Source organism: Hippoglossus hippoglossus, chromosome 18 (assembly GCF_009819705.1).
Source record: "Hippoglossus hippoglossus isolate fHipHip1 chromosome 18, fHipHip1.pri, whole genome shotgun sequence".
In the NCBI taxonomy this organism is placed as follows: Eukaryota; Metazoa; Chordata; class Actinopteri; order Pleuronectiformes; family Pleuronectidae; genus Hippoglossus; species Hippoglossus hippoglossus.
This window is the reverse complement of record NC_047168.1, coordinates 9,495,874-9,519,420: the sequence shown is the minus strand read 5'-3', so window position 1 is coordinate 9,519,420 and position 23,547 is coordinate 9,495,874. Positions and strand designations below refer to the sequence as shown.

The 23,547-nt window shown below is 42.5% G+C and overlaps 1 protein-coding gene across 2 annotated transcripts in view; it reads right to left on the bottom strand.

The window, feature by feature from the left end:
- Positions 1 to 754: 754 nt before the first annotated feature.
- The window catches only part of LOC117751749 (phospholipid-transporting ATPase ABCA1-like), a 138,720-nt gene continuing 115,927 nt past the window's right edge, over positions 755 to 23,547 (bottom strand). Inside the window, exons 45-50 of one of the 2 annotated variants that reach the window (XM_034568630.1) lie at positions 21,564 to 21,705; positions 20,579 to 20,713; positions 18,596 to 18,699; positions 16,506 to 16,598; positions 6,527 to 6,770; positions 755 to 1,680 (exon numbers count right to left, since the gene is read on the bottom strand). In XM_034568630.1, coding sequence (XP_034424521.1) covers positions 1,576 to 1,680; positions 6,527 to 6,770; positions 16,506 to 16,598; positions 18,596 to 18,699; positions 20,579 to 20,713; positions 21,564 to 21,705 — 823 coding nt within the window. In that variant the 3' untranslated portion in view covers positions 755 to 1,575. The remainder of the gene's footprint in view (positions 1,681 to 6,526; positions 6,771 to 16,505; positions 16,599 to 18,595; positions 18,700 to 20,578; positions 20,714 to 21,563; positions 21,706 to 23,547) is intronic. The other variant, XM_034568631.1, reaches the window with a different exon arrangement.

Genomic DNA, 23,547 nt, shown 5'->3' with positions numbered 1-23,547 from the left:
CTTGTTTACCCATGCGAACATAAATTAGAACAAAAGGTCCAACTAGCTCCAAACTGCAACACAAGAACGATGCTGCTCCTTTATTTGGTTGATCAGATGTGGAAAAGTGGATCATCAACTGTGGGGATGCAGAGTTCTGTCCTGGGAAATCCGCCATTTACATTTAAGACCCTTGTGCAGGGATTCTATTTCAAGATAAGTTAACTGGAGGCACAAAAACACAGCTGATATTATTTGAGAAAATAGCCCACAGTGGTTGTTATCCAGGCATAATGAATGTCTACTCTTGTTTACCACAAAGATTCAGCGTTCCAGAAATTACTGTTAGTTTGAAAAGGAAACTCTGTCGCTGTTTTCGTTGTCCCCAGCCTGCAACAAGGAGGCTTGACAGCAGGAGTAATAGTCACTAAGGAGGCTGGACTTTGCAAAGGGTCAATCCCGCTCCATATCCTTGAATAAGGCATCGTAGCCAAGACATTTTAACTTTGCAGATGAGGCCCATTGCTATGCAGAGTCATCACCCGTTTTCAATCAGGTTTTCAGTATTACCACCGGGTGTTTGGAAGGCTCACTGTGGCAAAAACATATTCACTTCATCAGCAGAGTTCTGCCACTGATCTCTGGTGGTCACGGATCAATACGCCAGTGCCAATACCCAGAATGCCTTATGACAAAAAAATCCTTAGTGCTAAAGAGAAATTCAGAGGCACAACATTTGAGAGAGTGAAACTCACGGTGGTTTAATGTCTTTTGGAATCTGTGTTGACCAAAGATTTGTACTATTCATTTGTTGAGTTTATTTGTTTGTGTCATTAAATGTAAAAATCTAAAGTGATGAAGTTTCTTGGAGTGCGTCAAATATCTGACCTCATTAATTCAGTGTCATCAATAATAAGTCATAAGGGTTGAATTTTACAGCTCATAATATCATCGTTAAAAATCTAAAGTAAATGTACAGAACAAGCAAAATTTTAAAATGTAAAAAGGTTGCAATTCAATTTGAAAGTCGGCACTGAGGTTTCCTGGTTGTTGTGCAATCCATGATGCTTTCAGGGATGGTTTGGCCCGTGCACTCTCTTGAGGTATGTATCAAGATCAACAGTAAACTTTCAACGAAATGGAACGTCTGTAAAATCAACATTGCATCACGTGTGCGTGATCTGACTCCAGATCGGTTCATTACGTGGCGTCCACACTGGGTGGAGACAATACAATCAGTGCTGCAGGTCAAGACATTTGTATTTCAGAACTTTTGGATTTGCTGCTTTAAAGATGATTATTTGGTTAAATGTACATTGACATAAGTTGCCATGCAGACCCCACAAACACTTATAACTTAACATTAGCGGGTATTTGCAGGTTTTACGGGCGATTGACTGACAGATTTTTTTATTGATCAGTGTTAGGAATTGATGTGGTGGGTTCAAAACTATTTTTGAAGGTCCTGCCGATGCACTTTGCAGTAATAAGGGTTAAATATCGTACATCACTCACGGCTGGAACATCAGAACCATTAAATTTAGATTTTGTGTATATTGCGGGCCCACTATAGTAGATCTGTGTTCCTAATGGGCGTTACACCTTCTCTGCGACGGGCTTCTCATCTGAGGTGTCCACCGGGTTGTCATAGCCCTGAGCCTCCTCCTCGATGTGCTGGTGCCTCGCGAAATTCACAAACACCTGGAATAATAACGACAAGGAGAAAAATACTTAAAGTTAAAAAAAAAAAAAGACGAACAGTTAAAGCGCACGCGGCACTGACGGGCCTGAAGATATTTACTCTGCCCATCTCATTTTTAACTCTCCTCCAGCCTCCGCTCCGAAAAAACAAACGAAACTGGCCGCACACACAATGAGGTGCATGTGAATGAGTTGCTAAACACGGGCTGTGAAGACTCAAGTAAGCGTCTGGGCTCACACAGTGAACGCCAGTTTGACATCTTTGACCAGCTGAGAAAGAGAATAAAACAATCATTCTTCTCTCCGTGATGCCCGTTTAATGTCAACAGAAATCAATCCGAAGGCGTTCATAAAAAAGCTGTGTGTATTTCATTGTGCTGTAAACATCGCTGGAGTCCCGGCTTCTGTTTGTTCCCTTAGCATTAGCTGGGGTGAAACTATACAGAGATATTTTTTTACTCTGCAGAAAGAAGCGACAAAGAGGATCGTATAAAATGATAAGAGCATTGCTTTTTCATTAAAAAGCTTTTGAGAGGCTGTGTGATTATAAAAGGACACAAGAATTACAAGATTGTATTTTAAAAATTTCTATGAGCGTTTCCATGAAAAACTACCCGTCTCAAAATTAAACGGGACAGAGAATAAATACACGGGGCCGCGCAAATGAACAGAAACGAACAATAGAATCTTTTCAGGGTTTTGTTTATGAGAAGCTGCAGAAAATAAAGACGGGGAAATAAAGATCAATCCCGTCTGCCTTTGAAACTTCTGGTTTTAATTAGCCCATGAATATAATCTGAAGTGCGATAAAGTCATGTTAACTACAGAGAAGAAAAAGTCTTATTAGAGTTTGCAAACTTGAACAAAAGGGGTTGTTTTTCAATTAATGTGATGCATCTTCTTTTCATTTCCTGTGTTTGTCAGTAAAAATAGGGACAGGAGTCATTTTCATTGCTCATGTATCCGGCTATATTTACTTATATAGATTGAAAAAATATAAATATAATTTGTCTCAATGACTTGTATGAGAAGATACATCTCTTGTTCTCTCTTGTTCATTACAGGAAATGCACAGTGGGCAAGTGGGCCTGGTGATGAAGTTCCTAAGATTTCCTTCAAACAAATAACGCTTTTTGCTCACATATGCTTTTCTTGGGACTGGGACACCCACATATGTAGAGCTTACAGACAAAGAAACTGGCAGGTGCACGCTCCTGGTGCTGGCAGCTGGTTTGGTGTGGACGAAGTCTAACAGGAGACTGCCTCATGAGTAAGAGGCGAGCCACACCTGCAGCACGCCTCAGGCCAGAGCCCGCTTGTGTTTGTGTGATGTGAGACCATCAGCAGTGTGTATCAAGGTCAGAGTTGTCAAGCCATCATATCAGGGGAGAATGAGGAAGAGGATGAGAATGACAGTAGCAACAAATACATCGTCTGCCCATCTCTGTCGGCCTCTGACCCTGCCACCGGCTGATATTGGCTTGATGTGCCGAGGCATGCACAGCATTTCGTATTCATAGTCAAGGCTGTAAAAGAATGTACGAGCGCTGCTCGCTCCTGACTTTCTGAAAGAGCTTTAATGATGCAGCTGACAGCGTTTTTGACTGAGACGACCGTGGTGAATCCATCCCCAGCTTAGAGATGTGATTTTCCTCTTAATATACTTTCTGTATTTAGCCAACCATCCATTCATGGCCGCAGAGTCATGCGCCAGTGCTACTGAGTGACATTTTCTTAATAACAGATGGATACAGGCATTAATTACATTACAGAGGGTGCATTGGGTGTTTATTTGATGGCCGTCGAGGCAGAACAGAGGAGGTGAAGGACACTGAATCACCCAATTAACTTCCCCTTTATATCACTGGAGTCCGAGCACAATGTGAAATGGCCCAGATACATGGCGCTCACATGTTGACACACTGCCATGAGGGTCCACTGACTCTGAGAAGTGTTGTAGGGTCTTGTTCTTCAAGTAAACTTAGAGCTAAGTGTATTTAAAATTGATTTAAAAAGGGAAAATGTATAAAACCAAAGCTATTCTTATGTCCATAGTAATATGAGTTCATATCCCTGAACTTCATTAGGCACAAGTTATTGGGAATGTATTGACTATTCTTAGATACAGTTTAAAGCTGCACAAAAAATGTTTTTGGTAGAATTACAACACATGACATTTTCTCCATTTTAAGTTATTATGGGCAACATGTTAGCAGATCCAGCTATTTAATAGCAAGAATAGAGTATTTGTGCAGATTTTTTTAATCTGTCCAATGCATTTAGATAGGTTAAAATTTGCCTCATGAAATATAATTAATTGTGGCTTGTACAACATTATAAATCTCTCATAAAGGATGTTTTTACACTTATAGACTTGAATAAATCCTAAAAAAAAAAAACTCCTACACACTCTGGGATAACTGCACTGAGACTTTGTTTTGTTTGACCTGAACGCTGTATAACTGTTGGAAGCAACACAGTGCATGGGACTTTTACAGTTCTATTCTAGTTGGGTTTCAAATTTATTCATAACAGGGCCGGGAACTGACTTTTACTAGAATGAGAAGACAGTGGGGTATTCTGTAAAGCAGTGGTTCTCAAGTGTGTGAAATCTCCAGCTTCATGTCTTAAAATGATCATGACATATGTATCCTGTGTTGATATGGGGAAATATATGTTTAATACATGTCTAATATCTTTCCAAGACATTTCTCTTGTGCTCTTTTAAATAACTAAGCAGAAGTGTAAGACAGTAGCTATTTCAAATTATTCCAAGGGACATTTATGTGGGGAATATTTTCTAACCCTTAGAGAGTCCTTAGCTGAGAAAGAAATTGGCAAAATACATTCCAGTTAAACCACATTTGAGTTAAACTCAACATTGCTTTAAAGTGGATGTGACGGACCTATCAGCTGTTTCACCGGTGCAGAGGGGACACTGTGGACCATTGTCAACACACAAAGCAGCAAACACTCCACAGTCCTGCCACACAATCTGCTCTTAAAAGACGGTTCAGAGAGTCACATTTTCCTTTCATACGCCCCGTTCTGTTGTGCACTGTCTCAGCCATCAGCGATAACGCCTGAGCTGCAGGCTGCGTGGATCAATATTAATTGTAGTGCAAGTCGGGTGTTACACTATAGGTCAGGGCTCTTCTCTATAAATCACCAGCTGAAAGGTGACTGTCTAGGTCTCAACTGGTTCTCCTCTCGTCCCCTCTGTGACCCCGCTGGTCCAGGTGTGATATATTTACTACCTCTGATCTGGTGAATATTGACCAGTTCAAAATGTGGGGCAAGATCTCGAAATAGAGATAATAAATTACTCAAGGTTAGAGGTAATGGTATGAAAATCTGATGTTAAACCAGACTGGGATACAGAATTTAACATTTCCTCTATTCCTCTGCCCCTGAAGGGTGCAATTTATTTAAATCTTGCTGAAAAAAAGGCTTCATCTCGAATTAACATTGAGTTGCTCACGGCAACACAATGCACAGACAGGTCAGTCACTCACGTCTCTGTCTGGATTTCTTTTTTTTGTTTTTTTATCCTAGAGGAGGTTATTTTTCCCTCCACATGCTGGAGTGCAGCGGTGACCTTTCCGGACCCCTCCGAGGTCATCCTCACCTCCTACCTGGTCATCTGCTGCTGAGCTAATGGCGGGATTGCAAGACCAGACACACTCACACTCTCCTCAGAGTGCCTGATCGAATCAGATCCCTGGGGCCATTTCGAAAAAAACACAAGGTGAAGCTAGTCCATATCTTAACAATCAGGGGCTGGCTGGTGCACTTGGGCAGGAATAAAATATGGGCTCTTTCTGGGGGGGGGACTTTGTGTGTGTGCATACATATATATATATAATCTCAGTCTTGATCAATACTGGGAGCTGGTGGCTGAACTATAGCTACACAAAAGTCTGCGTAGTCCTCATTGGTCAGTCTGACAGGCTAAATGGGAGAAGACAATGTGTAGGCAGAGATAAATCCTTAAATCTTATCCTGGAATGAGCAGACTTGCATTAACCGAGAGCACTTAAAATGCTAAATGCATTGATTCATGGCCTAATGATGTATTAAACTGAGCCGTTACTCCACAGAATTACAGTAGCACAATGGAACGTGACCCCGGATACCCCACCTAAATTCTGCTTGTGTCAGAGGTGAAATCTTTAGTCAAACTGCACATCCTCTGCTTCTGTTGGAGCTGCAACCAGCTAGAATTCTTATTTGAACGACAACAAATCCACTCCCATGCTCAGCTCCACTTCCTTTTTGTCCAAGGGAAGAACAAACAGCTCTCCCCTCTGGATTCAGGGGAATAACACTCAATTTGAATAAGAACTGAATCATCACTGCATCACTTGCCTTGACAAAAAACCTATAAAATAACAAGGTTTCCAGTTCAGATTACCAACACCTAAGGCAACGCAGAAATCTTTCACACTGTTTGAACTGTGTGTAATTGTTCATTGGAAACCACAACTGTAAATACATCTGCCTCTATTACAAAAGCATGGACTCTGTGTGGGTAAGGCCTTGTTAGTGTTTTGCAAATACATTTCCACTGTATCTAATAGTGAAGATAGGTATATAGATAGTAATACATGTACTGCTGGCTTTATATAGGAGTAACAATAGATGGACAATGTTAAACATGTGTCTATTTGATCCAGAGACAATGAAGATCTGAGAAATATCAACAAAGTCATATTTAATATTCAATAATTAGCTCCTCTGCTTAGTCAGGGTTTCCAAAATCTAAAGAAATTATTTCCAGGGGTGGTAAAAAAAAGTAAGTAAAAACACACACATAAACAATAAATATAGTTTCCATGGGCCTTACCTGATCTAGAGTGGTCTGTGACACAGAGTAGTCCTCCACACCGAGCCGCTGCTGGTGGATGGTGAACTGGCTGAAGATGGTGGCCAGTGCTCCCTGTGTGTACGGCAGCTGGTACTGCAGCGTGTTGTGATGCTTCTCCTTCAGGACGCTGCCCGAGAAGGTCTGCAGGACAAAGTCCTCGACGGGCTTCAAGGCCGGAGGAGAGCCCCCCACCCGCACGATCACCGTGTAGCCATCTCCGAATCTGGAACGAGCGTGGTCAGATAAGCATTCAGTGCAAAGACAGGGCGATAAGCAAGCAAATAACTGCTGGTCAGTAATAACTTCTCTCCTTGTGGTCATTACATGGCGTGCTGGGCTGGAGGAAAGGTGAGTCACAAGCAGCTGAGAGCAAAAGCAGCTTCAGAAGAACAATAACAACTAAGTAAACTTTTTTATACCTGTGGCGAGGTCACATAAAAGTGGGTTCAAAAACAATTTCCTTCCAGCAAATGAAAAGGAAAGTGTCCATTTGAATCAAGTAATAAGCAGAAAAACACAGGCTATCAGTTTAGAGTCTTTACAGGGTCAAAACAATGAGAAACACAGAAACAACGTCATGTCGGGGTGATGCTGCCACAGAGAGCAATAACTCACGAGACACCTATGACAAGCTGCACAAATGAATATGTTCTATTGGGAATAATGGTTCAAATTACATGTAATGTGAAAGGGGTCACTTGAAACAATCATTTGATGGAAATTAATCACTCGACTCTGCCACTCGAAGGAGAGTTTAAGGATATTTCCGCTAATTTTACTGGTTTTACGTCACCATTAAGGCTCAACACTCATCGACATTGCTTCAAGCAGCAGCAGGCATCTGTCTTCAGCATAAATGGTGTCTGAGAAACCCAGAGCCAGATGTTTCCCTCAGGGGCTATTGGAAACCAAAACAGACTTAAAAGGATGATAATGAATTTGCAAAAGCCTTGAGAAATACAAACAGAACAGTTGCTCAGTGATGCAGACGTGTAGATCAGAGTGAGGATACCTGACCCAGGCATCGGGCTGGGTAAGGACGAAAACTTTAAATGATATTCAGGTTTCATTTTTTCATACTGCATATACTTGTTTGTGGGGGAAACATCCGAAACAACTGCTAGTGACAATAATAATTAGGTGATCATGTGTAAGTGTTGAGTTTACATCTAGTTTCACTGCCTTGAAGTGACAGAAATCAAATATTGCTGCTTTAACATGAAAAAAGTGGAAAGAAAAACAAGATAAAAGATCATTTCAATATGATAATTAATGCAGAGTAGATATGAACCCCTGCATCATTGAACAGCTATAGTTTTGAAAACATGTCAACGCGCTCCACTGGTAAAACTTTACAACACGAACAATATCCTGCACATAAAGTGTTGTCACTGATGAAAATGGGCCGTAGCTAAGCTCTAAAGCTAATTAGCGTTCTGCATCTTCCCATTTGTATGCTACGTCTGGTGAGCACCGAATAAGACTCTGTGCCTTGTTATTCTGTCGTTAGCACTCTTATGACCCATTGTTTTCTACCTAATTAATTCCCTAATGTTGGATTTACTCATGGAAATGTCCATTGTGGGCTAGTGCCGAGCTACATGCAACGAGAGTCACGGGCCCCCTTAGTGGCAATTAGCGATATGGTGGATAAACTGCAGGCCTGCGCGATCCCAGAGGGAGTGAGAGGGAGAGTGGAGCGCTTTGCTGGTGCTGAGACGCACAATGACTGGACCCCATGGGTAGCACAGTCTCTTTGGTTAAATCTGTGAGTTCCACAGTGCAAAAATAGTGTAACTGTGCATAAATTGTATAAGAAATTACTTATTTAATACTCATTTCCATTTAAAACGCATACGTGTCTTTTAAATGCTGCTTTTCGGATTAGATTATGGTGAATCGACTTGCGGGTCTGAATCTTGCTAGAATTGTCTTGCAGTATTTTAAGATGTAGGATACAGGCTATTGTACATGAACAGCAGCTGACATCTGAAACCTATAACCTGCTACATCAATACAACCGTGACCTGTAACCTCTCCTGTCAGAAGATCCACAACTGGTTCTGACAAAAGCCCGAGGTGATGAAATGGAATGAAGTGAGTGGTGTTAGTTTTGTGGTCTTATACTGCAGTGAACAAGATATTTAAACCACAAATAGCAACATATAAATATGCACACATTTGAAATTAGCTGTGGTATGGGAAAATAAAAGTATCTCAAAACTAGTATGTAATGAAGCTATGAATTTCACACACTTAGATATCAGTCTCCTAAATATGCCAATTTTACATCATGATCCCCAAGTTATTTCCCTGGAAAATTACTTACTGATTAAGAAAAAAATAAACAAAACAATTCCTAGATCCATCCCTGATCTGGATACTCACCAAAATTTAACAAACCCCTTCAACCAAATTTCATGAAATCCATTCAGTTGTTTTTATGTTATCTTGCAACTAAACAACAATTGGCGACAGAGCTCAACGCACGACATTAAGAAGACGCATGCGAATGGAAAAAAAACACGTGCGGATAAAAAAAAAAAACAACCTCATCAATTTGACGACAGATGTGTTGCAAAAAGGCACAACACATGCAAATACAGAAACGTGCCTATAACCTCCTTGGCGGAGATAATGATATACAGGGATGAAGACAATTTGCAGCAATGACTGGATGATTTCCTTTTTCTATAATGATGCAACAGACCCGCTATCACGCAATCCTTCCACAACCTGCCTCCAGCTTATATAGGGGGGGGGGGGATCTGAGCACTGTGCCTGCACTCTGATCTTCTCAGGGGCTGCACACCACGGGTGATCAAAAGCATCCACCATGAAACTCTGAGACATATTATGTAGAACACCTCACAGCAAGTGTCAGGATGTTAGCACTTCATTAGGCAGCAACCGGGTGGACGGCCCTTCAACCGTTCCTAATCGTACTTCACACTGACCTCAGCCCTGCTGCACATCCGCATGAAGTCCTTGGCTTTTCGATGCGGCTGGGGCTTTGTCGGCCAAAAGTGAAAAAAGAAAATCATAAAAACAGGGTCTCAAAAATGACCCTGGATTTATACTTCACAACAAATTACACCCAGTAAGACAGAAACGCCCTCAAAGAGTGACACGATAGAAAAGAATAGAAATAGGATGTAAATTTATTTAAATAAAGTTAAAATCCGACTATACACAGCCAATAAATACGAGACTAATAAATACTTTACTTTAAAATAGGGGAGTGGTTACCTATCTGTTAATGCACAGAATGAGAATTACTCTCAAAAGTCAACATACGTTTTTACGAATTGCTTGAGTTTAGTATGTAAAATTCGCAAAAACAAATTAGCCACAGATTAAAAAAAGCTGGAACTTCAGTTTAATGAGTGTAGCCAGGATGCGTAAGAAGGTAAGAAAGCTAAATAGCTCTTGTCTCAGTCAATGAGTTTATATTTCAATTTAATATTAATGCTTAAATTGTCATGGTATTCACAGAGGTGAAGTTTGTCTCTGGTAATAAGAAATCACCCTCGAGACATGCCAAGTTGTTAAGAATAAAACCAAAGTCTGTTTCAAGGGGCTGAACTCCAATGTGGGAAACTCTATCTCCAGTTTCATTAACACATTTCACATTTGTATTTTCAAAATGAGAAATACTAACTATCTGTGCCAAAATCATTAGTAATTCATAACTTTTTTATTATCGTCAACAAGCTAATGCACCCTCCTGTGTCAGAAGCTTCTGAACTTTTATCTGCAAACATTCGGGAAAATTCGACAAGCACTCGGAGCCTCCACATTAGGAACAGGATATGTGTTGGCCTTGTGTTCACTTAGAATCAATTCAAGTAGCATCAAAGAGTTTGATCCTATCAACCAGAGAAACGTGGAGGACATCATCTGAAATCGTGCTCCCGCTGCTGCCTTGATATTTTGCCAGCAGGCTTCTGCAAAATGTTTCCAATCGCACGGCCTCAGATCTTCTGCATTTGTCAACATGTCTCTTCTCTCAGGTGTGTTCCCACAGGCCCTGGAGACGGACATCACGCAGTCGCTCCACAAACCGAGCCAGAAAGCTCGGCGTAGCAAGAATTGAATTTCCACAGCCATGTGACAACAATTACAAATTCAACCAAAGAAATAACCCTATGAACAAACCGATGATTAAAGGACTTTAAGTCTCGGCAGAATGTGGAAAAATCAATTATCTTTAGTCAACTACTGTTGAGGTGAGTTTATAGAGTTCTTTGAGAAAAATTGAGCAGCAGCTGAATCAGGACGCTGCTGTCAATTGGCGGGACCTCGATACCACGGATAGCGACCACGCAGGGTCTGGTACCAATGTGCATCATCGACACAAGGTGGCAGCGTTTGTATCGGGGATATTTTTGGCTTCATTTCTGGATAGTGGGAGGAAGTGGAGACACATCGTCCATCTTTACATACAGTCTATGGTCAAGGAGTCAAAACTAAATGTGGAGAGGAATAATGGTAAAGATAAAGCTATGGACATGAGACACACTGGTATTAGCATCATGCGATCAAAAATAATAGGCGACATTCATATATTAATAATTCTAATTAATAATAATTGCCTACTACTAGATTTACAACAATCAAGGGCAGTAAAGCAACTAGCATCCTTCAGCAGCGACAACTGTAACTGTCACTGTCCCTTAAGACGTCTCACGGTGTTTAACTTCATTTGAAATGTAAATACATAATACTCGTATCCACCTTCCTCCAGAACAAAAGCACTTCATTTATTTGCGCCATCATTTTACATTAAGTGCGGCCAGAACACTGATCCTATTGTGCAAAGCTGCATAATTTAGGTTGATTTTTATACGATGGGGCAACGACACAGTCTGCAATCAGACACCACGGCCACCACAACATCGCCGCCGTTGGTTGCCACACATCAAGCTTAATCCATCACCCAATGAACACTGTGACCATAATCCCCCTGTGTTTATTACAGCTTCTGGCTCGGAAAAACGTGCATTGTCCGAGGACCCGGAAGCTCAGCCAAAAAACTGAAATCCAATCAGGCGCAGGAAGCACTGTGGCAAAAGCGTTTGGCGAAAAATGGTTTGGAGAGTGTGTGGGTAATGAAATGCTGCTTGTTAGTGACAGTAAAGGGGCTTATCAATTAGTTTCTCCTCGTTGTCTCTCCCTCCCTGCTCCTCTTTTATTTCCTCTCTCGGTGCGGTTACACGGGGGCTTCAGGCGGCACTTTGGGAAAAAAAGTCTTTCTTTCATATTCATCCTTTTTCAGTCTGCCTTCATATTCGCAGCAAAACAACTTCTTTCATCTGATACGCTGTCTTGTTTCTCCTCAAATAAACCCTGGCTGTGTGGGGATAGGCAGGCTGGGATCTTTAAGCAGAGCCTGCACTACACTGTATGGTCACAACAATAGCACTGCATGCTTGAGACGGATAATTACTATATATGATAATAATAATATAAAAGCAAGATCTTTGCAATTTGAGGTTGAATCCAACTGTAGAGAAATACAATTAATGGACAATGCATGAAGTCAATGCTGCCCCACAGAGTCACGACTAATCCTACATCTTACATTAGAGATGTACAGCGGCACAACACAGCATGGCAGAGTCACTGTAATGTCGGTGCCGCAGCTCGCTCTTCTTCATTTTCATTATTCTTCCTCAATCCTCGCCTCCACCGTGGTCCGCTGGAAAGTCATTCTTCCATGTAATTTAAAACAAACAGCAGCCAGACACAGATAAGGGCATGACAGGCAGAAAATAATTCTGCAGCCTTCCTTCATCTGAGGGAGTAGAGAAAGGTCACCCTCGCCACTGCCAAACCTTGTATTTGTGTCCGCGGGGGGGGGGGCGCGGACGCGGGGTACGAGGTCGCGGTGCGGCCACGGTGGTCTGATGCTTTGATCAGGCAGGAAGTCATCCAAAAAAACTTCCTTAGTACCTAGAAGGGGGGGCTGACAAGAGCTCCAGGCAGGAGCTCCACAGTCAGGATGAGGACTGAGGGGTTGATGGGTGGATGGTAGGTGACCTTTTTCTGATCGGTAATTGTACATTTTTCAATATAAGAATGCATTAAAATGCGAGTAAAAAATATTATTTTGGATTGATCATCATCTCTACTTATCAAAGTTTCAGACCCAAAAAATAGCCAATGTAGGTTACGTGCTTTCAAGCAAACAAGTTAATACTTCCAGGAAACGGTGCTGCCTCCAAGCAACAAAGTTTCGTAGAGTCAATACGAGCGGCGAGAGTCTACTCATGACCTTGATGTGCCCTTGGTGACAGTTTTCAGTGATAAGTAGTGTCGGACTGAGTCTATGTTAAAGTGTATTTACAAGGTGTTTGCCTATGGGATTGTGTATCCGAAGTAATCTTACATGAAGGCCATCATCTGGCCTGTAAAAGTTATTACCGCAGGCGTTTTAAACATGTAGACTTGGACGAGGGGCTAATAAAATACCAGGATATACAGCACCTGGTGCAGACGTTGAAGGACTTTATGTAGATCCTTGCAGAATATTCGATTTGAAGCAAAATCCAAGATCTGTCCTCGAGACATACCGTCATAAATTAAGATTCCTAAGATCTATCAAGCATAAAAGATGCCTCAGAGATACATACAGTACATGCACAGTGTACCATCTGTGTGTCAGTGTTCTCGCACTCTTGATTACACCTACATCGCTGATGCATTGTAAACTGTGGGGAGAATGATTTTGCCATCCATCTTTGTCGGTGACACATACTTAAAAGCCGTACACTATTTTGTTAATGGTACACCTGCAGAGCTGACGCAGAGGAAGTTTATTGGACTTCTCCACGTCAACTTCGGGCGGATCGATCCAAAACTTTCAGACGCCGCTCTTGTAAATACTCTCCCGTGCCCACAGTGCATTACCTTAATGCATTAAAGGCACTTTACCCCGTACTTTTATAACATGACGTGCTTTAAGCAAGGAGAAAATAGGACTCCGGGCTGTGGTGTGTACTTACTGGAGGTACTCTATGAAGCCAGGAATATGAATGATATCAATCAGTGGAAAAAATCCTGCATCGGCTAGTGGGTGGCCTTCCAAACTGACAAGATTATAGGGGGGAGCTTTCGAAGCTGCTTTTATTGGTTCCTCCACTTCATTTGGGTTTACTTAACACCTGGGAACTTTCATACCATACACACTGCCATGCCGAAGCACCATTTACGGCCTCTTGCAAAAACATTTTTTTTTTAACTTTATTTTTTCTCTGTCAGGCTTTCAGAAAGTCCTCAAAGCGTGATTGATTTGTGGGGCTCAATATCGGGACAGGAGAGGAGGATGTTTTTAACAACCGTAGAGGCAAATAAGAAATGAGTTTCTTAAAAAACGGCCAGTCCGCTCTTCAGATTCCGACGCCCCAAACTAAATCCCCGGCTCCTCTCGCACGCAATCACCTCTCCAGCAGTCCAAATGGATTATTTTGGCTGATTTGATTGATACACAGAGGGGTTGTTAAAGCAGCAGAGGGGGCATCTTGGTGATAAAGACAAGGTCACCACCGGACTGGAGGGGGCAGCACTAACAAGCACGTGGACGGCTGGGTTTCGGGAAGACTCGCCACCTGAGAGCAGCAGCGGGAGGAATAAATAAGAGTAATGTGGTGAGAGGGTTTTCAAGGAGATGAGTATTGGGAGGGGGTGATGGGGGAGGGTGAACATGTATTACATATGAGCAATGGGGGGTCAAAATGTGAGCGCTGCCCCGCGGTGAGACCCTGCACTCCTTTCAGGGGCTCGTGATGAAAAAGAGATGGAGAAGTTGGGGGTGGGGGGGCGGGAGGAGGAGGAGGCCGACCCCCGCCAGCATTGTAGGTCAGCTGCTCACGCCGTGCGACAATGGTGCGCGCAACCTGCCTGTGCAACCCCCCCCCCCCCCCCCCCCCGCCCTCTCTACTCCAACCCCTGCCGACTGATGGAATTCTTCCCATCTGCAAAGCGGCGACAGCTCGTGCATTTGCGAGACTCAGCCCCTCCGTGACCACATTACGGACGCGAACGTGAAATATCGGACGTACGGCGTTTCACCCGCGGAAAAGCTGGATTGATGAGGCGCGGGTCACGTGCTAAAAAAGCAGGGAGGGGTGCGTGCGGCTGGGGGGGGGGGGAGGCCAACATGGCAGCACAAACATGCGGTGGGATAGTGACGAGAAAAGAAAACAGAGGAGACAGTCCTTAATTGCCTTTTCAGTCATTAACAGGGTCCCACACCTCATGAAACATTAATTACACAAAGCGCTGCGGAGATAGCGACGCTTAATTAGAAATGATTCACTGCATGGCGAGAACTAAGCGATAGCATTTCAGCGGCATGTAAATTGTCCATGCGAGATCTAAAATAAGCAGGGCAAAAAAAAATTGGTTGTCGACGTCATGCTTATCTGGATTCCTCTCACACGCTCCGCTTTGTGAAGTGCGATTCCCTGTTACCTGATAGCATGTAGAGTGAAGTGGGACACGTCTTAACCCTCTGTTCTCCTCTCTGCTGTTTGCCTCACCCCCCCCCTCCCCCTCCATAGCTCTTACTTATCCAATACCTCCTGTGTGGTTCATAAACTATTTACACCACCCTGCTCTTCCACCTACAGGCAGGATGTAATTGACACAAAGGATCTGTCTATTACAGCAACATCTGGGGCGGACTGATTGGTACATCGCTCTCCCGTTTTAGCCCTTTTCCTCTCTACCTCCCCTTATTCTCTCTCTTTTTTCTGCCTTTTGCTCTCCTCAAAGTGATCTAAAAACACACGGCCAATGATATGACATTAACGCTCTTGATGGGAAATACCCTTGACACCGTTGCCCCCTCCGTGCTGCTTCAGGCCCTTTTCCTGCTAATCCCCCGTACGACTTGAAAAATGGTCTGCTCCACCCCTCATCCCGGGTGTATTGATCTCTCTCTCTCTCTCTCCACCGCGTATTCCTGGCGTGAGCGCGGCTCTTGTGTGTGCAGCGAGTGTAATGTCCTTCCTCTTACACAATCACACAACGGAGTGGTACTAATGTCACCAGACTGTACCTAAGATAATGGATCGTCCTCACTGTTACACGCAGGGCCCGGGGCATAAGTGCCTGGCCCTGGGAAATGTCAGCCGAATATCGGAGAGTGGCGCTGAGTGCTAAGAGTTAAGGGTGGGAGATATCTGTGATGGAGCCGTAGCAAAACACATTAAGCGCCGTGTACAAAACCTATTAAGGGTGTGCATAAGGACGGGGATGGTGGACATGGAATTTATGGGTCTGGGGGGAAACAATTGTGAAAGTGAGATAATGGTCAGAGATTTGGGAAACAGACTAGACCGTCTGCACGCCGGCTTCATATATGGATCTTTTCATGTGAAATCAATGCAGTTGTGTTGATGGGTCGACTCTAACAGAGGGGACGTCTTTAGCTTCGTCAACCAAAACACACGGGGCTGGAAACGTCCGAGTAAACAAAACAAATTATAACTTTATCCAGATACTTTCCGAATTTAAGAAATCTAAAGTGATCTTCTACTCTGAATCTCAACAAGAAAGCATATAAGGATATTTCCCAAAAAACTATTCCTTTAATAACAATGACATTATGGAGTTTGTGAAGTTCAACTCGTGCTGTACAGTTGATAAATTGTATTATTCTCTCTGCACAGCCCTTCTTTTAGGGGCAGCAATAAATGATAAAATAAGAATATGCATTATTTCCTTTTCTTCCTTGAAAAAACTCGAATCATACTCTTTTTTTTATTGCCAATATACACGGGCATGTTATTTATATATACAGTATAAATAACGGAGCACCTCGGCGAGAGGCAAGGATTTCTTTCATCTCAGTTCAAGAAGCTTCAAAGAATTTTTTTTGTGTGTTTTCCTTTTTCTTTTCCGATTCAACATGTGGATTTGATGCACTGGATGGAAAAACAAGGACCCTTACCTGCTCTTCAGATGCTGGATGCTGCCGAGACACTTGAAGCGACCGTTTACCATGATGGCCATGCGTGTGCACAGGGCCTCGCACTCCTCCATGCTATCGAAAGAAAGAAGGGGACATAAATGAGATGTAGCAGTAAAACCAGATATTTGGGCCCTTACTCTTATTTGGAGAGTAAGTTGCCTGGAGGCTCTCCAGCAGAGGGTGCTTACTAGCTTTCCCTATGGAGCACAACAGTGACTGGCCATTTTTAGTAATTTTCTCTGCTGACGTTTCAGGAAAACCTTATAAAAAAGAGTTTAAGTCTGAAAACAAAGGAGACCAGCTACGATATGAATTGGGAACATAAAACCTTGGATTCAGAGCAAAAAAAAAAAATATATATATATATAAGGCTGTGTACGTAATTATTTTTGGAATAAAGAGACTATGCATCCTACAAACCATTGCGAATTATCCCTTTCCAATGACTTCCGACGCGCCTTTCTTGAATATAACCTTGTTGTAGTGATTTTCACCTCTTTGGGCTTTTTTGCTCATTTCTTAAAAAAACCTGTTATAAAGGGAAATCATGGCTTCACTGTGGTAAATCCTCTGCTTGTAGCCAATGAGGTTCGTTGTGGTAAACATTTCGATGGTAACCTGGAGCTCCACTAGTCAGAGGCGTCACTGTTACACCTGAGGATTGTGGGTAGTGTCATATTTCTCCCTAACATTTTCTATGAACACAGTTTGGATATCATTATATCATTTGGACCTCTACAGGAGAATATAACATTGCTTCACCTTGGATGGGTAATATTATGGCTGTCAATCAAAATCAATTGGGATTCTGACTTCTGGAACCAGTCACACCGTTGAGCTCTATTGCATCAGAGTGAGTCAGTAATGTAATGTTGTTTTGCTACAGAAACGGAGGAGGCTCGCGAACAAAGACACCGAAGCATCTGAGGACAAATTCAAACACATTGTGCGTCACATCAATTACGTTCAAACTCGATTTTTGACCCACAACAGACATTTAAGGGATTTTTGTGATGCCGGTCCTTCTCCTCCAACTACTATAATGTCCTCAATCCAAGACTAGAAGTAGAAAGGATACGAATCAATTTGAGACAACATAAACTTGCCTTATTTTGTTGATCTGTAGATACATAGAGACTTTTGCTTATTTACAGTTAAAGTTTGGGTTTCAGCATCTTACACGTCTACTTCAGCACCTCGGACAGAAAACATATTTGGTCATTAGAGGGACAGGAAGGGACCATCTGTAGTTTTTATCATCTCATTTTTCTTCTCTGTTGGTGCCGGAGTCATTTGTAGTGGAGGCGAAACCTGTGAGGCCCTTCTGAGGAATGGCACAATTAGGATTATGACTCCGTAAAACCTGGTGAATCTGCCACTTAACAAAAACACGAGCACCTGGCCGTGCCATGGACAATTGGATGCGGCTCTGCCCCACTGGCCGGGACGACAACAATTGCTTTTATTTCTCGATGAAGGCGACACGTGTAATAAGGGGAAATTATGTTCCAAAACAAAAACAGCAGCACAGATTATTCACGTGAACTGCCAGGAACACGGATAACACAAACGCCCGGGGCAATTTGGGAAAATGAACGGGAAAGTAAATCGTAAAAATGTTCCATATCTTCTCGGGCCATCAAGTTTTAAGTTTCACCCAAAAAAAAAAGTTATTATATTTTCCTCACTGAAAACAGAGTTGTGAAAGTTAACTTTGCTCCAGGAAATCTTGGATAATGAAAAGACTCCAGCGCCGATATTGACAGTTTCTCTTTTCATGGTGAGAAAAAAAATAAAAGGCACCAGTCAGTCAATATGCCCTCATGCTTCATGAAAGCTTTCGAGCAGCAAATGTGTTTCTGGCAACAAATGGCAACTGCTACACAGGAAACAATATCTTTCAACTACAGTGGAACTCAAATCAATTATAATTGGGATATCGACGGTGCACATTCATTTTACGGACAATTTGGTGGCTCAGCTTTCTCTGTGACGAGTCCAAAACATTTGAGCTGGTGAAGTTTGAATCCATCAGAGACGATCAATAGATAAAGAGAGAGGGCGTTCACCTGTGTGAAGTGAGAATGACTGAGCGTCCCTCTCTGATGACACTCAGGATGCAGTCCCATAAGAAACGGCGGGCCTTCGGATCCATCCCAGTAGTCGGCTCATCCTGCGATAAACAGTTAGTCTTAAAAACAGTTTCTATTACATTTTACTTTGGTAATTTTGTTTTTGGTAATGTCACATCACTGTACATCGGTTATAGAAAAAAAATCTACTTTCAACACATCAGTTAATGTCAACCCAACTGAAAAATGTGGATTTCTCTATCGATATATGTGATAACATCAAAACATCATAAGAGGGAATAACTTGAACAATGCATCCAGTAATGGCCAGAAGACTAAGACCAGTACATTAACAGGATGCTTAATGTTCTTTTAATTTCTCATCCATCTGTGTTTGTGAACACACACATAAGAGGAGAGGCATTAGGGACAGATGTAAGACACACACAGGCATTCAGTACATAGATAACATCTGAGTGATTCCAGAATATACACATGCAGACACAATGGAGACATATTCTGAAGCCATCGACACACACACACACACACACACACACACAGTGTCACAGTGACTTGCTGTTTCTTTTTCCTCAGGGCTAGTCTGTCCATGCACGATTAGAGAGTGACAGTACTCAGTCCATTGCCTGGTTCTGTTCCAGGCCGGCTTCTCCCTCCGCTCGCAGAATCCTACAAATCCCATGGGGGCATTTCCATCACCGTGCCCAATGTGTCCCTGTGCAAACCCTACGTGGCACCGCCTCAAGGCCGGGCCTGGGCTCCCTGGGATCGAGCACAATGCTGAAACTGACACCGACACTGACAGCACATTATCCCGCTGCCTCAAAGTAAAGGCTCGCCATGCTCAGCCGAGTAAATAAGGAGGTTTAGGATAGGGGAGCTCTGCAGCCGGTGAACTGAGCCAGGAAGCAGAAATGGCTGGAGAGATAATTCAGTAAATGTCATTTATTATGGAACAGTCATTACATGATGAGAATTGTTAGAAGGGGCATTATTAGTGAATTCCAAGTGCAATTGTTTTCTGTTTATTTTACATTTTTGGGCCTAGTTATTTTAGTTGTAATGTCTAACATAACTATATATTATTTGTATTATTATTATTTTAAGGTTTTATTTAGGTTGATTCTGAAATTGTTGTTCTCTTTTTCTGTCTCTGTAATTCACCTTGAAATCATTGTAAGTACGTTTCACCCCTCGATATTTATCCAGTATATCTAAAGGTTTTAAAGTAAATTGAAAAATTTAAAGCATTTACATGCAACACATTAAATGCAGATCTGTTTGACATTTGAAGTTATTAGAGGGTACAAATTGACAAAAATGTTTATTTTCAATTTTGTATTTCATCTATATTTGATCATGTGGTTTAATGGGTGAAACCTGGATTGTAGGTTAAAATTTGCAATAATCGTAATGAAAATTCATACTTCAGGGAGCCCTCAAAGCCGCCATAACTTCCTCATTCCCATTAAAGCCACTTAATTAGAAGCATGTGACGCAATAAATTCTGAGTCATGCTTTCATTAATCTTCCATCAGTGAGAAAATGAGTTGTAAGTCCTAATGAATATGAATTGAATGCATACAGAGACTTCTGTGTTTTATGGTTCTTCCCTGAAAATGTGAATTAAAACATGACCAGTATGTGACCTCTGAAATCCCCCCCCCCGCTCATCCACAAGTAATGTGCTTGTAATCCTCCAGCAAAGTCACGGAGGATTTGCAAATTTCACCCATAACTTATTTTTCTCTACTTCCCTTTTTAGAAAGCATACGTTTCATACGCATAAATTCCTGCACTCCATCATCTTCTGTGTTTGGACAGAGGAAGAACTGATCTGCTGTAATCCCAACATCTGCACCACATAAATATTGATTCAAAGCATTACACTCTTTAAGTCTTAATAACACAGAAGCATATCGCGTTTTCGCCGTGTACGACATCAATGAAGCGGGAGCTCACCAGAAAGATGACTGGAGGACAGCCGATCAGGGCTATGGCCGTGGAAAGTTTGCGCTTGTTCCCACCGCTGTAGGTCCCTGCCGATTTGTTGGAATATTTGACGAGCCCCAACTTCTGGATTCCCCACTCTGCCACCTTTTGAAGTGGGAAAAAAAAAGAAAAGAGAAAGGGTTCGCTGCTTTTCTGCGGTGGATATTTTGGCTTGGATCTCCCATTTAAGCTCTGTGGCTTTCAAGGACAAAGCATGACAGCTGGCATCGCTGTAAGACCCTAATCACAGGCTGCTGAGGTGCTTTACTGTTCCCCCTGCTATTTCTACAATGTCTCGTCAAACTATCCGGGGTAACGCCCGTGTGCACGATATCGCCAGGTCTGAAATTACATGTTGACGTCTCAAATTTTCGAATATGATGACGCAAACGTTCGATTGAAGGATCACCACCAAACCGGCGATACCACAATGGGCCACAGTAAAAATCAAGAGCTCTGCTAGCAGCTCAGAATCAGGTCGCAAGCTACAAGATCAAAGCCCTGGCGCTGAGTTTAAGGCCTTTGGTCGCCGCCAGCGTCTTCCCTCGTTTGATCTCACTGTTGTAGAGGCGGGCGGTGCGGGAGGAGTGCAGGGAGGCCGCACAGGGCAGGCCACACCACTAGGCATGCTGAATAATGTAGAGCCGCAACCCACAGCTGCTGCTTCTCCACCACTGGCCATTTTTCATTATGTATGGCTTCTCCCATTGAGGTCATCTATCACTTTGACGCGTGCTTCAGCTTCAGCCCCTGCACTCCCTTCCATTTGATGGTTTGAAAAAGGAATAAATAAAATAACAATAAAAATATTCTGAAGGGAAATGAACATATCTTGAAATAATACATCTGTGCTTTCAAATGTTACTCGTATTCCTGCTATTTCGCTTCAAGAGTAAAACAGTCGGCGAACTTGTTTTTATTTAAATCTAGTAGTAGCGGAGGAATGGATGGTTACCATGGCGACCTCGTGCTCTGGCACTCCTCGTAACCTGCCGTAAAACTCCAGATGTTCCCGTCCTGTGAGCAGGTCATCAATGGCGTCAAACTGGGGACAGTAGCCCATGTTCTGGTGCACCTCGCTCATCTCCGTCCGTATGCTGTGGAAGAGAACACGTGTTGTTTGACAATGGAGGCCATCAATGTTTCAGGTAGAGATTCTAAAGACTGTATTAAATTCTTCTAGCGAGACAGAGAGTGGGATATGAAATATACATCGGAAGAAGTCCTAGGGCCGAGAAACACACACACACACACACACACACACACACACTCCATTCAAGCTCCCTGTTTCATTTCAAAGAGAAGTCTGATTAAAATTGATCTGCTTGGAAAGATTCATCAAATATTCACAATAACTTAGCAAGAAAATCAGAGCTGAGAGAGTGAAAGTCCATTTTTCCAAATCTCCCAAACTAACTGGGAGAAGCTGAGCGGCTGATTTGTACATTCTGGTCTCCAGTAAGTGTCCAACCCCCCCACTTAAAAATCTCTGTGTTGGAAACAAAAAGCCAGACAGAGAAACAAACAAACAAACAAACAAACAAACGCCAAAAATCCCATCTCTGAAATCATTTCCAGGCATGCAGCTCCATGCACACCAACAGGCCCCCTCTAGAGGCAGGGAAACAATGGCAGCAGGACGAAAACATGCCCTTTCTGCAATCTACAATATTAATACTTTCACCACCTGCAGGGGACAAATGCTGCAGCTGATGTTTTCCTCCTTTTTATCGATGCTTTGTTTTTTCAGAGATAATATTGGATCCATTTTTCCACCCCAAACGTCATTTTCCTGGAGCAGTGGTCGGCCTCGGGGAGGCTCAATGTGATTTGATGTGTTCGCAGGCTGCTACATCTCAACGAGGAAGAGAACTAAAAGCTTTACTCATACGACATTATGTTTTGTTTTAGATTTGATAATGGTTTGTGCGGTAAGGGAAGTTCAGCCTTTTCAGGACACAACACATCACATCACGTCACTAGCTCCGTCTTTTCAGTGTGGTAGTACGAGCTGGACAGATTCTGCTGCTGTGCGTCAAACAGAGAATTGACCTTTTACGATAAAATGTAAGTGTCCTGCCCAAACTAGAGTCATCCATGTTCTCACAGTCATATAACTGCTGCCACGTTTGCTTAAAAATGATCATAATGACGCATCTATGGAAATGTTTTGAGCTGTAAACTAAATAATATGACAGTTCTTTGATTGAATATGTCATGCTGCTTTTAATATTGCATTTATGACGCCACCCGGTGTTTCAAACCGTCTTGGACTTTGCAGGGGACAACCGTTTGGGTAGGTAGGCGTGTTTAAGCTCCGCCTCCCAGCACTGCCTTACGCCCTGAAAAATACACACGCAAAGTGTGAAGCCGATAAAATGAATGGTTCATTAGGTATTCGTTCCACATACTGACCAAGATTCCTGGAATTATGAGATAGATATGTCTAACAGTTTAACAAATATGTATATATATTAGAAACTTAACCAAATATAAAAGTTTGCAGCAGGGAGCACAGCCTGCCGCGCTCTGCTCCGTCTTCCAGCACCTTACCAATTTACCCATTATACATTGTATATACAGTGTCGAGGAAAAGCACGAACCCTTTTGAATTATCTGGTTTTCTGCATGAGTTGGTCAAAATATGTGCGTAAGGTAATAACGCACAGACAATTAGAATCTTTCACAGCCATTAAGCATTCACAGTGCAGCTGGAAGAAAAGGCAGTGGACCCTTAGGTTGAGTAACTGGTTGAATCTCCTTCGGCAGCAATAACCTCAAACAAGAGCTTCTAGACACGGATCAGAACTGAACCACAGTCAGGAGGATCACTCAGAACATTATTCCAATCCCAGAGTGAGATGCTCTCCTCCAATTGCAATTCCACACAACCTCTGTTGGGTTTGGACTCTGATCAGATTGTGTTTAAAATCATTCTG